The sequence below is a fragment of the Poecilia reticulata genome, linkage group LG7 (assembly GCF_000633615.1).
Source record: "Poecilia reticulata strain Guanapo linkage group LG7, Guppy_female_1.0+MT, whole genome shotgun sequence".
In the NCBI taxonomy this organism is placed as follows: Eukaryota; Metazoa; Chordata; class Actinopteri; order Cyprinodontiformes; family Poeciliidae; genus Poecilia; species Poecilia reticulata.
The window spans coordinates 2,878,876-2,892,150 of NC_024337.1; the positions used below are offsets into that span (position 1 = coordinate 2,878,876).

A 13,275-nucleotide genomic window follows, 5' to 3' on the forward strand; every position below is an offset into this window, starting at 1 on the left:
TTTGTTAATTTGAGTTATTGTCTATAATTCCTGGCTGTGACCAGGCAGGTTAATCTCAGACTACTTTGAACTCTTTAAGCAAAGAAATTGATTTAAAAAAAGCATTTTTTCAATGTCACTTTTTAAAGAATAGATCAACAGAAACATTTTTTACGCTAAAGTCTGTTTTTTCAGTTTGAATGGAAACCAGAACTGAATAACATTAAATATAATCTGTTGTGTTGTTTCCTAAACCCAGAGTGCTCCAAACACCGACAATAAAAGTCTGTCCAAGTTGTGGTTCGAAACGCAATTCCACTACAAAACCCACATTTAGTATGTTCTTTTTCGCCAACCAGAGGTGTACGTCCTCTGGTTGGAGGAATTTCACACAGAACTGATAGTTGCACTTTTTTTTTTTTTTAGGATTTTAAAGTGGAGAGCAGAATTCATGATTTCCTCACTTAAAACATCCAAGTACTGACGCAGTAAAGCAGTTGCAGACCGTCAAAATACTTCCACCATACTCAATGTTCTTTTTTCTAAAAAAGAAAAAAATGGAATTCTGTTATACTCCAGATATAAACGCCACATAGCTTAAAAAAAGAAAATAAAAAAAGAAAATCCCAAAAGTCTTGGGAGTTATTTGGCAAACATACCTTTTGGTCAGTTGTGGTTTTGATCTTGTCGCCTGAAAAGATTTGAACTCTTTTGTATTTCTTTTTCATTCCTGGGAATCATATTAAGCCCCACAACTGTAAGGGGATACATTAGCACCAAAATATGTATGTGTCTAAGGTGTGCTTGTATCATCTATGTACCACACCTAATGTGGTATGCTGACCTACAGCAACAACAAATGAGCACGAGTCTTCATTTAGAACTGTTGTAGGTCAGAATACCACATAATGTGGAGCACATAGACAAATCAGTACAGACACACACACTGCACGTAAACACATTTTTGTCACTAATGGAACCCTAAATATGGCTCCTATCAACTAAAGTCTTGGGAACCAGTGTTAAGAGTACTGACTGTATGTCCAACTGGTACCTTTGTACATAGATGGTCATTTATAAAAGTAAATAAAAAGAACAAGTAATTTACTTTATTCAAGCTGTTTCAGACAATCTTATAAAATATCAGATGTTGGCATTGCGTATTGATCTATGATGCTAAGCCACTGAGAAGGAGAGGAAGTCAAGTTGAACAAATAAAATAAACTGACTCATGCAATATTTAAGTTTTATATTAAAAAAAATAAACGAATATTGTAATCAGATATATCAGCCGTATGTGTCCACATGTGTGTCTATTAAGAGCCATAATTGGCTTCGTCGAAAGCTTTCCTTGCTCTCTTCAGCTCCTCGTTCATGGTCAGCAAATCTTTGACACGGGCAAATTTTCTGGGATCTTTGCGGATCAGAAAAACGATGTCTTCCACCTGGACGCGGCCCTGCCGCCCGATGGACATGGCTTTGTGGGTCATCTCCGTGATGAACTCGATCACCAGGTCCTCCAGGATGTCCACGGACTCTGTATACGGGTTCTGGTCGTCACCGAAGCCGTACATCATGCAGCGGAGCTCCTTAGAGAAGAGCCTTTTTCTTCTGCCGTGGCCAGCGGCGTCCACCCCGCCAGAGCCGTCCTCCAGCTCCTCCTCAAAGCCCTGCTCGTCCTCCTCCTCCGCCATTACTCTAGAAATAAACACAATATAATTAAAGTCAACTAAACTTTATAAAAACGTAACAAAAAAGACATTTCTTACATAGCTGCCTTGTCCAACTGAAGCGCGAGACAACTACAGCCCGGAGCGTCTGAATTACTACTTCCTGTTTGTATATCATAGGCTACTTGTAAACAGATTATCAGTGCACTATCGCCACCTGTCGGACTGGAGTGCAGCAGGACATAAACTTGAAAAATCTTGGTATAGCGTTGAAATAAATCCATCCATTTATTGTCTTGCACCCTTGTCCCTAGTGGGGTCGGGAGGGATGCTGATGCCTATCTCCAGGGAGACATTTCGGGCGAGAGGCGGGGTACACCCTGGACAGGTCACCAGTCCATCGCAGCGTTGAATAATTTAAATAATTTACATCAACATAGTAGGGAATCAGTATCTGAACCTAGAGTCAATCAGAATCCAGAGACAGTATATAGGTTAATAGGGTAGGAATTGCTTTTATTGTATCTGAAATACAATAAATTCTCAAATCAAAGAAGGGGTAAATCCGTTTATACTGATGGCTTGATTCCCATCTTTCTTATCTTTAATGTGAGTAGAAAGCATTAAATTTTAGTCTGTTGCTCACTCTCTGTCAAGGCAGGATGTTGTAATAGAAATTCTATAGATATTGTACAACAAAACTCTGGGTCACTTTACAGAAAATAACAAATAAATGAATATAGAATCAATAAAACAGTTAATTAAAAATAGATTTCCATAAACAAGGTTGGAGAACACTTTAAAATCTATGTTTAAAGTCAAATCAGTTTGAACAGCCAGTGTCTTGAGCTGTGACATAAATAGTGGGAGAAAATCTATATTCCTAATGACTGGAGGAAGTCAGTTTCAGAGCTGAGGAGGCCAGTGTAAGTTTCATAAAGAGGAACACTACAGTTTAGTTGAACTACTTCATAGTTCAGTTGAACAACTTCATATTTGTTTCCATTCTGGTTCACATTCCAGCTCAGAAGGTGGCGGTAATGCACACCTTTGCACACTGTTTGCCAAGCGCCATTTAATCTGAGAAGAAGAAGAAAAAGAAAAGGAGAAAAAAAACAACACAGACATGTAGTCGCACAACAGATGGTAAGTGCTGTTGAACTGTCACTTTAATGTCTTTAACCTGCTGTCGGCGTGTATAATACGTGAACACATGTTCCTTTAATAAAGCCTAACCAAGTACTAAAGCATTCAGTTTGTCTAACAGCTGTTAACACAAACCATGATAAAAATGAGTTGGAAAATGAACTAGGTCCGCATCATTTACACGGTGGCGCATCCTCGGGATGTCCTGCTCTGTTCTAGTAATATTGATTTTATGGTTAATGTAAATACAAGATTAGCATTTAAAAACCAACATCAGAATGATTTCTGAAGGCAGTGAATCGACGGTCCATCTCTGGGTTGTGTTTTAAGAAGCAAATTATCTCTGAATATGCCTTCAGAATATATGTCCATCTGTCTTTCCAGTTTGTTACCAGCACACCCCGGAATTGCTAAATCTCATAGCTAAGGAATCTGGTGTAACTTCGAGAATAGATTCGCTCTGAGAAAGGAATTCGTCATCTACCGCTCAACTTTTTTTTGGCCGGCTCCTGCGCCGGCGGACTGTTAGGGAGTGGGTCTGCCGTGATTGACAGACAGCTGGCGCTAACGTCATCACTAACGCTGAACTTTGAGTATTACTTCACTCTTTCCCCTCATTTTCTCCAAACCCAGGTTGTCCCGGTCACAGCGAACAGCTATGGGTGGGTCCAGAGTTTGTTTGAAGATGGTGGTCTGTCTTCATTAGCGGCTCCGTATGGCGTGGCCGGTCCAGTTTCTCTTCCGGGGCCTTCGCACTGTCGGATTGGTTCTCCTCTACTATGTCTTCTCCATAGGCATCACCTTCTATAACAAATGGCTTATGAAAGTAAGAACCTTCATGCAACTTGTGTTTGTTGTTGCTAGACTGGTAACTTGTCTTTCATTTTATTTGGATAAAAACTGAGAAGTAAGCAAACGAAGCCATCATATATTGAGTCTTAAACAATAAATAAAACAAATCTGCATATAAAGAGATCAAATAACATGCAAAAGTACAAATATATTTAGAAAGAGGAATCAAAACTATGTAAGTTAGGCCAGGGCAGGCCAGCGAAGGTGCCATTTGGTATTTGACAATAATTTCAAATACTGAGAAGGTAGTAGTAACTTATCAGGGGTAAAGCACAACCCACATACAGAGGCCTTAGTCTGACAGTCTAACTACACTTAAATGAAGGCGCTAGAGACAATAAAACCTTTTTAAAAAACACCCTTTTAAGCGGTTTTTATTTGCAAAATGTGTTATCTGAATGCATCTTATTAGTTTCGGGGGGAGGGTTTCAACTTTTGAGCTGCTACTTTTATATTTTACTCTCAATTTGAACATGGATTTACATGATAAGCTCATCTTTTAAGCTCCAAAATGAGTGTTTGTGAAAAATGGCCTAAAAATCCCCTGAATCTGTAAATTTCCAAAAAAAAATAAAAGAAAATAACCATTGTGTAGGATCTTTAGCATCTCTCAGGGACTGGGAGACATTCTAGTTTATTCTGTTCGCTTCTGTTTTCCTCAGGGCTTCCACTATCCCTTGTTCATGACGCTGGTTCATCTTGGCGTCAATTTCTGTCTGTCAGCTCTGACGCGGCGGGCTATGCAGTGCTGGACAGGGAAACCCCGCATCGTTCTGACCTGGGAAGACTACATCCGTAAAGTGGCTCCAACAGGCAAGCTTTTGTTACTTTTGGACTCTGAAATGTTTTGACCGTCAATTCTTAGAGCCAGGGGTTGAAGGTCAGGCCTTATCGTGTTTACTGATTTTTTTTTTTCCCTCTTCAATAATCATTTGACTAAAATTTTAATTGATAAGTTTCATCACACATTTAAACATGGAAGTATCAGCTGATGTGAAACCGATCATATCTACCTGAGCAAAGGTCTGAAAATCAGTGGTTGTTCCCTTTTCTCTGCTGTGATAGAGGGTTGACTGACAGACCCGCCCACTTGGTCACGTCGTGTGCAGTTAACACTGTTACCAACTTAACATCTTTGTCGCTATATTTAGCAACATTTCTTGCAAAACAAATCTGTAATGGCAAAAAAACTAAATGGGCAGGTCTGACTTTTTAAAAACGCAGCCTTATGCATTTTTCAGGCACACAGTGTTGTTTTATCTCTGTCAAGTAACCGTTACCTTCAGCTGGTATAAAAATGCTGACTTAAAATAAATTTGACAGCGTAATTTGACGCCTTGAAGTTTCCCTCTGTCTCTTTAAGAAGCTTCTTCTTATATCGACTCTCTGCCGTCATCATATCAACGCAGCAATGCTTCTCATCATGCCTTTTGCAACCATTCTTGGAGTGATGGACTGAGAAGTGGTTCATATGACGAGCTCAGGAGAAATCTTGTTCTATTCATGTATATTCCCTCTATATCCAGTGTAATAATATCGGTTTCGTGGCCATGGATACTGTATGTACATGAAGTGCATTTGACTTATAATTGTAAGTAGTGAACATGTTCATCTTCTCTGCAGCCTTGGCAACAGCACTGGACATAGGGCTTTCCAACTGGAGCTTCCTCTTCATCACCATTAGTTTGTAAGTTAAAGGAGAAGAGCGTCACAGCTTTGTCACCTGAACTGTTGTAATGTCCCATCCTGATGTCTGTTTCTTTACGTCTGAAGGTACACCATGACCAAGTCCTCAGCAGTGCTGTTCATTCTCTTTTTCTCTCTCGTGTTCAAACTAGAGGAGCCGGTGAGCAAAGATTATTTGAATTTGAAAGAGATTCAAATTATTTTGATCATAAGTGGGCTAAAATAAGCAAAGAGTAATGTCTTTTAACAAGAGGAAATGTTTTTTATTCTTTATCTCTTTTGTTTGTACTGTCTGTAAGTAGCTGCACAACTAGAAGTAAATGGTGTGACAGGTGGGATAGTTAGGGCTGATTTTGTTCCACTAATGTATCAACTTGTGGAATGAAATCACTGGATGACAAAAGTTTTCAGTCTGGTACTAATGTACCAACCTGAAGCAAAACATATGGAGCTAAATTGGGACCACATAGTTTGTACAAAAAAAAAGACAAAATTGAAACTGAAATTTAAAAAAAAAAATCATTTGAAAATGAAAATAAAATTTTAAACTATAATAATAATAATAAAAAATCAAACTACTTTTCATAATCAAGTTTTTTTTCCTTTCAGTTTCGGATTCATTTATTTTCCTGTGGAGTTCCATACATTTCCGCTGAAAAGTACTTTTGAACTTTTTTTTCTTTAGGTTTAAATCTTTTTCTCAGTTTTAAAAGAAATGTAAACAAATTGCATGGCCCTAATTTATCTCCATAAAAAGCTCTGTCTAATGCGGTCTCCTGTTTCAGCTCAGGAAATCCTTTACAAATCCCACAGTACTAGTTTTCTTACATTCAAATTTGACAATGAGCAGTGGGAAGACTATTAGAAACCATTAGAAAACATTTTAATGGTCCCAGAAATATTCATAATGATAGAATAATTTTCCCTCAAATGCCTGCTTTAGTTTTTATAATTATACAGTTTCTTCCTTCAAGAAGTGTCTGTTTCAAAATGTCAAATCAAATCAATGCTTTATTATTCTGTTAGAACAGAATAATAACAGGGTCTTCTTTTTACTGAAAAATGGAAGTCTGAGAAAGTCATTAAAACATTTCCAACACACAGAAATTCTAATCTCACCACAGCGTCTGTCTGCTCCTTCTTTCCCATTTTTAACTAGAACCCCTTCCTGATCCTCGTGGTCCTGCTGATCTCCAGCGGTCTCTTTATGTTTACATTTGAATCGACTCAGTTCAACATGGAGGGCTTCATCATGGTGCTGTTGGCCTCCTTCATTGGGGGAATCCGCTGGACCCTCACTCAGGTCCTCATGCAGAAAGCAGAGCTGGGTCGGTCTTGAGTCATTTTCAGTATGCAACTATTGAGCAGGGGTCCCCAAACTTTTTCCTGTGAGGGCCACATAACTTTTTCCTTCTCTGGTGGGGGGCCAGAGTCAGTTTGTAACAGAAAAAGTGTGACGTTTGCAGGAGTGCCTAAATGTAAAAATGTATTGTTTTCCAGAAAGCATAATCAAATAACCCTCTCTGGGTTCTTCACAGAAAAAATCCAGGAAATAACACTATTTATGAAATAAATACCGTATTTTCCGGACTATAAGCCGCAACCCCAAAGTTTTAAAAAAAAAAAACAGTAAACATGCACATATAAGCCGCAGATATCTCTGCCGCTCCAGGTTTTCCACAGCGATGCAGCAGCAGCAGAGGGGGGCGGACACCCAAAATTTGAATCATAACAGGTAAATTGAATATCACATTTATTACGGATGAAAAAAAAAAGTTGCTAAGTTTAGATTTAACTGAACTGATTACGGTAGTTTCCGAACGGTAACTGTAACAGTAAAAGTGCTGATCCTTTGTGTCTGTTACTAGCATGTGCTAAATGAAAATGGGCGCTTTCTTCTTCTTTAGATTTCAATGGCAGCTTGCATCTATTATTGTTGCACTACTGCCATCTACTGGATCCTAATATCTGTGCCTCCAATTCTCATAATGATCCCAGTATTATTTAAAAAAACAAAAAATCTTCTTTTTCCCCTCAATGCTATTTAACTGATCAACAACATTCTCAAATTTCAATTCTCTATTAAAACCTAATTCCGTTTTAATGGGCGCCTTCTTCTTTTATTTCCAATTTTGACTTCCAATGATTCACTTCCTGCTAAAGAGCCCTCTGATGGATGAAGAAAAATCCACATATAAGCCACATGGTTCAAAGCTTAGGAAAAAAGTAGCGGCTTATAGTCCGGAAAATACGGTAAATGAAAAAAAAATCTGAATGCTATCTGGTATTGTTCAGGGGGGTGGACCAAATGTGGAGACGGGCCAGATCCGGCCCGCGGGCCGTAGTTTGGGGACCACTGCTATTGAGTATTTAGTTTGGAGGTGAATTTTAAAAACACAAAGTCAGCTGAGCTTGTTTGATATTTTGTTCTTTTTCAGGTCTTCAGAATCCCATCGATACCATGTACCACCTCCAGCCTCTCATGTTTCTTGGACTTTTTCCCCTTTTTCTCTACAATGAAGGTGAGTACAGTTAAAGCTACAGTATATAACTTTTATCAAAAATCTCTTTCTTTGACATATTTGTTAGAACTGTCACTGTGTAACAGGAGACCAATTAATAAGCAAGATCTCTAATACCGTAATTACTTCTCCAGTTGTGGATATTGTGATCAACGGTATCAAAAGCTTATTTTTAAATCTACAAAATAATGCTGCTTGTCTATTTTGGCTGACATTTCTTCGAGCATATCCATAATGCAGTTTTTTTTTTTTTTTTTACAAAACACATACTGCTTACTGCATAACATGTTCTGTTTATTAATAATTTGATCTAATGTGGTAACAAATAATTTCTCTAAAATGTTTTGGAAACTAATTTTGTGTTTTGATATATTCTGAGCCATGATCCTTGCTCTTTCTGATAACATAGTTTGAAGAACAACCTTAAAGAAGAATCCTTCTACTAGGATAAATATTGTAGCGTGTCTGCCATCTTTGTCTTGTGTCTGTCCTCTCTCTGCAGCGCTGAGCCTGAGTGCTTCGGAGAAGTTATTCCGGGTGACGGAGCTCTCTCCACTCCTCTATTCCCTCATGACGCTGAGCGTAGGCGGCACGCTAGCCTTCGGGTTGGGCTTTTCTGAGTTTCTCCTCGTCTCCAAAACCTCCAGCCTCACATTGTCGATATCAGGAATCTTTAAGGTCAGGGTTTGTATGGGTGCTTGAAATCCTTGAAAATGTTTGAATTTCAATTAGGTGTTCTCAAGGTTTGGAACTTGCTGCATTTCTGTGTAGATCCTTGAAAATGACTGATATTCAAACTGAACCGTTTTGTAATAAAGTGCAGTCTAACATTTGATTAAAAGCCTAAATCTGGAATATGTAATTTATGGCTGAAAATCGACCTTAATAAAAAGGTTTGTAAAAATAAACCTTTTGATTTAATTTCTCATTGTATAAAATTAAATCAGACTAAACATTTCTTGTTTTAAGTTGGATAAAATCACTAAAATTATTTCTATTTGCTAAATTCCAAAAAACTTAGCAAGAACATTTTATTTTAGATTTTTTTTGTAACATTCTATGTATATTGTGGTTTACAATTTAATTGGAGATCATTTACCTTAACATCATTTGCTTGGACTGTCTTAATGTAGTGAATATTTTTTACTCCTAATGGCTCAGTGACATATTGATCTGTGTAATGATCAATAAGTTTAATAAGTTAAATGTTCTTTAACAATGTTTAACACATTAAACAACATTATTAAAATGGGGGGATTTCTTTGTTAAATTAGTGTTCTGTTCTCAGACTAGTCAGATCGACAGATTGTGAGCGAGACATTTCTAAACGTAAAATTTTGTTGCATTTTAGTTTAACTCGTATGAAAGAGGGTTAGGGCCATTGGGGAAAAAAAAGAATTTAGACTTTAATTTCAGCTTTACAGGAGCTTTACTGTTAGCGCATCCATCTGTCAAAGTAACCCAAGAGGTGCAGCAACATTGCTGTTTTCTCTTGTTCTTCTGACCTACTGTGGTTTCTGGTCTTCCAGCTGTAATCTAACCCATTTGTATTTATCGCTTGGTGTTTCCTGTAGGAGGTTTGTACGCTGCTTTTGGCAGCATCTCTGATGGGAGACAGAATGAGCAAACTGAACTGGCTGGGGTTCGCAGTATGTCTCTGTGGGATTTCTTTACACGTGGGACTCAAAACATACTATTCCAAAAGTAAGTATGAAAAAGACGTCACCTTCCATGCCTGGTCCAGTCTGTTTCCCTCTTCACCCACCTCCTACATCCCTGCAGGATCAATGATCCACAGCATCTCCTAGATTTTAATTTAATATCCATTTTTAATGTAGAAAATTATTCTACAACATGTACAGCTTTAAAGCTGTTTCTTCTATGTACCAATTTCATGCAGGTCATGATTTTATTCAGATCTTAATAGTCCACCTAGAAAACACCCTGAAGTGTTTTATTTCTGTAATCTAGTGAAGATTTTTCTGTTCATTATTGATTTTTCAACATGCCATGTTTTAAATGAAAAAAATAACAAAATAATTTTTTTATCTTCAAAATTGATGCCCCTTTTACATTGTTCACATTTTGAGAAATGCCTCCTGTTTCCATTCAAAAATAAACTCTTTGGTTATGTAAATTGTAAATCTAATTCTGCCAGAGGTATGAATAATTTTCCCTTTTTGAAATGCGTCTAACCCGTGTTGTTTTTCCTCCATCAGATAAGGTTCCTTCTATTCGGCAGCTCAGCAGTAAAAGTTCAGAGCTGCAGTTGCCATTACTTCGGCAGAACGGAGATAAATGTGAGGATTCGGCTGCTGATGAGTATAACGATGAAGAGGAGGAGCAAGAAATCTCACTGCATTGACAAAACCCCACTTGGACCCAGCTCATTCCTTAACTTTTACAGAAGCTCTTCCAGCTTCTTCGTTTCCGTTTTCTTCTATCTGAAGGGCTTCAGTGTGACACAAACCTTAGTTTTTTTTCTTTTAGTTTTTTTGTTGTTGTTGTTGCTTCCTTAGCTATACATTTCTCTATGGACTTAAAACGCAACAAAAATAAGATATTTTGATGTTAAATTGTAGCAAATACAGTCAAATATGAATTTATAATGTCTGACAGGTGAAGAAAGTGTTATATCTTTACAGCAACGTTCTGACACATCAAATGGAGTTTTTTCCCCCTTATCTGTCAGCCACATTGGAGATATCTTCGATGTTAATCTGATAGTGGAGAATAAGTTTGGACAAAAAAAAAAAAAACATTTTTCCCTAAAGTTAATGTGTAACATAAATCTACCAATTCTGAAAAATATTCCTATTAATTCTGGCCAATACCAGTTTCTGGTTCCAATTTTCACATATTCAGTGTTTCTTTTTTTGGTTGTTTTTTTTTTAAGGGCTATAATGAATAAGATAAAAAAATAATTACAGGTTCGTTGATTGAGGTGAAATTTTTGAATCCAACAAAAAATTACATTATCTCTATTTTATGTGTTGTATCATAAAGTTGTCAACCTTTTTCAGATTAATAGGATTAAGAGGATCCTGTGTGTGTGTGTGTGTGCGTGCGTGCATGCGTGCGTGCGCGTGTGTGTTTAAAAGAAGAGTGCTCACAGTTCTGAGTTTTATGGATGAGGAGAAAAATTATTTTTCATTATTCCACTTGATAATTAAGAGAAAGTTAGCCATTTCCTATCTCTGACCATTGATTGTTGCATCAATATTAATACTTTCCATACAGCTTGACATTAAGCAGCTATCAGATGTCATAGACCTAAATATAATTTCATAGTGTTTATCAGAATACTGAATACATGTTAAATGATCATACTTTGACCAATATTTAAAACGCTCTGCCTGTAAATTTAAAGCTTGGTTCAGTGTTGGTTAGGTTACTAACATTTTCCAGGCCTTTTCTTATATTTCAAAGCTGTGCCTTATGAGCTATTTTTGCTAAAGAATATGTCTGATTTGCATAGCTATTTATGAAAAGATTTTGATGTGTAAAATTTTCAGTAAAAGGAGACTAATGAAAAGGGTGTAAAATTAAAATTTTATTTTAATTTTTAATAAATTTGTTTCAGTCATTTGCTTCTGTGACTCGACATTCAATTGGTCCGTAATGGAGAAGAGGGAGAAGGGCCCATTTCTGCTTTAACAGGATGGTTTCAAGTATCTGGGCGCTATGTTCAGTGAGGAAGTGGGGGCTGCGTGGATGAATAAGCTGCAGCAATTTGATGAGCCAGTTTATCATGGTGAAGAACAAGGCAATATATGCATGATCATGCAATATATGCATGATCATGCAATATATGCATGATCATGCAATATATGCATGATCATGCTCTTGCTCCATCAGTCTCCAACCAAATCATGAAATAATTGGATCTTCACATCAGGTGAAGTGGTAGATTGGGGGGTTCAAGGCTGACAAACATGGAATTGCAGATGTTTGCTATAACTGTCTGCATACAAATTTGAAACTGTTTAGTTGAAAGTAGAATTTTTGTTTCTTGTTGTTTTAGTTTTAGGCAGGGTAGGATAGATGAAGTACAAAATGCCCAGGTCCAACGTTTCTGCAGTGAAATCCTTCTGGAGTTTAATTTTCTCTTAACTACTTTTCTCATTTCCTGTAACAGGGTGCTGTGTTGCAACATAAATGTGTTGAGATTTACTTCCACATATTTTTGCATGTATTTTGTTGGACCTACGAAACCCCATTTGTTCGTTGCTGTTGGCATGACGTTTTCAGTTGGGTCAGTACAGCCCTTAAACGTACTCTTCATACAAATAAAAATGACAATAACAAGCATCTGCTTTATGTTTTTAAACATTTTTGTAGCACTAAAGGCCTTTATCCATTAGTAGTTTGACAGAAAACGTAGCAAACCTCCTAAGGCTGGGAATCGAACTAGGATCGTGAGCACTTACCTCTCCAAGTGGTGCGCGTGCTCTACCACTGAGCCGTGTTAATATCAGAATTACAGCTACTTGTTACCGAACCTGCGGTGTTGGCAAGCAAAGTAAAAAGGTTTGGAGCAGAGCCGCGTTTTGAAGCCTGGTTTAGACGTTCTGGGCTGACTTTCTCTGACTTTTTAAAACATTCTTTGGAGAGCCACTCCCATGGCGGAGCGGAGCGGAGCAGCAGGACGACCCCGCTCCTTCTCTAGTTCGGACACGAGGAGAGCTCGTTTCCAGGTTTTGCTGAATCGTTTTGACATCCCCTCCAGTGGAATGCGGTTTGGAGAGTTTCTGACGGAATAACCTGAAATTCGTCGACCGGGCCAGGTAAGACATCACCTGGCAGCTCCCTGAACAAAGAGCTAAGATGGTGGGACACCTTTATTTTTTTCCGGACCTTTTTTTAGCTTCTACCGTCTGTTAAAGAGAAGGAAACACCTGAACGGACACCTGCGTGACCGGACAACACCTGAGCTGTAAGGTGAATCCTGGTGGCCTAACCTCGCGTAGCTTCGGGTCAGTTGCCTTTTAAGTTTTAATAGTCTACATTGAGTTACATTATTTACATAAACAGCAGGCTATGAAGTACTCGGTTATTGTTGTTGTTTAGCCTCAAACATTAACTAAAACTTATGCTAAGTTGATTTTCTGACTACGCAACATGCAAAACGTCTTAGGTTAACTGGGCCGTGTTTGTCAATTAAAATTAATGTAAAATTGCATACATTTGGAGTGCAGTTTTAAATAGACCTTTTTTAAATGTGTACTTTTGACCACCTTGTCCGATTCTCAAAGTATAATTGTTTTCAGAAACAATTATAACTTTTTAAATCTATTTAACTACTATGAACATACTGTTTCCTGACAAGAAACCAGTTTGAGCTTTTTTAAAGGTTTTCCCAATAAACTTTTCTTAAAGTTTCTGGATAGTTTTTCTGTGGGAAAATCTTTTTTTTTTTA

General features: G+C 37.6%; 3 protein-coding genes across 10 annotated transcripts in view; 2 read left to right on the top strand and 1 right to left on the bottom strand.

The window, feature by feature from the left end:
- Positions 1-1,066: 1,066 nt before the first annotated feature.
- On the bottom strand, positions 1,067-1,853 carry taf13 (TATA-box binding protein associated factor 13). Its single transcript, XM_008412803.1, has 2 exons — positions 1,749-1,853; positions 1,067-1,677 (listed from the first exon to the last, which is right to left on the bottom strand). The coding sequence occupies exon 2, from the start codon at positions 1,671-1,673 to the stop codon at positions 1,296-1,298; it is 378 nt and encodes a 125-aa protein (XP_008411025.1). The 5' UTR covers positions 1,674-1,677; positions 1,749-1,853; the 3' UTR covers positions 1,067-1,295.
- An 840-nt stretch (positions 1,854-2,693) lies between these two features.
- On the top strand, positions 2,694-11,441 carry slc35h1 (solute carrier family 35 member H1). Its single transcript, XM_008412812.2, has 10 exons — positions 2,694-2,795; positions 3,429-3,621; positions 4,310-4,460; positions 5,271-5,334; positions 5,421-5,493; positions 6,493-6,661; positions 7,772-7,855; positions 8,358-8,533; positions 9,430-9,559; positions 10,075-11,441. The coding sequence occupies exons 2-10, from the start codon at positions 3,511-3,513 to the stop codon at positions 10,218-10,220; spliced, it is 1,104 nt and encodes a 367-aa protein (XP_008411034.1). The 5' UTR covers positions 2,694-2,795; positions 3,429-3,510; the 3' UTR covers positions 10,221-11,441.
- An 862-nt stretch (positions 11,442-12,303) lies between these two features.
- The window catches only part of LOC103466902 (collagen alpha-1(XX) chain-like), a 36,493-nt gene continuing 35,521 nt past the window's right edge, over positions 12,304-13,275 (top strand). For 3 of the 8 annotated variants that reach the window (XM_008412804.2, XM_008412810.2, XM_008412811.2), the window contains exons 1-2: positions 12,304-12,642; positions 12,723-12,831. The gene's annotated coding sequence lies outside the window, so the exon portion shown is untranslated. The other 5 variants (XM_008412807.2, XM_008412806.2, XM_017306014.1 and 2 more) reach the window with 5 other exon arrangements.

Bases quoted from the DNA above. Each gene is read 5' to 3' on its own strand.
- slc35h1 (XM_008412812.2), top strand. From the start codon at position 3,511: ATGGCGTGGCCGGTCCAGTTTCTCTTCCGGGGCCTTCGCACTGTCGGA. The intron at 5,335-5,420 runs GTAAGTTAAAGG...TTACGTCTGAAG, and splicing joins CTCTTCATCACCATTAGTTT to GTACACCATGACCAAGTCCT. The intron at 9,560-10,074 runs GTAAGTATGAAA...TTCCTCCATCAG, and splicing joins CAAAACATACTATTCCAAAA to ATAAGGTTCCTTCTATTCGG.
- taf13 (XM_008412803.1), bottom strand. From the start codon at position 1,673: ATGGCGGAGGAGGAGGACGAGCAGGGCTTTGAGGAGGAGCTGGAGGAC.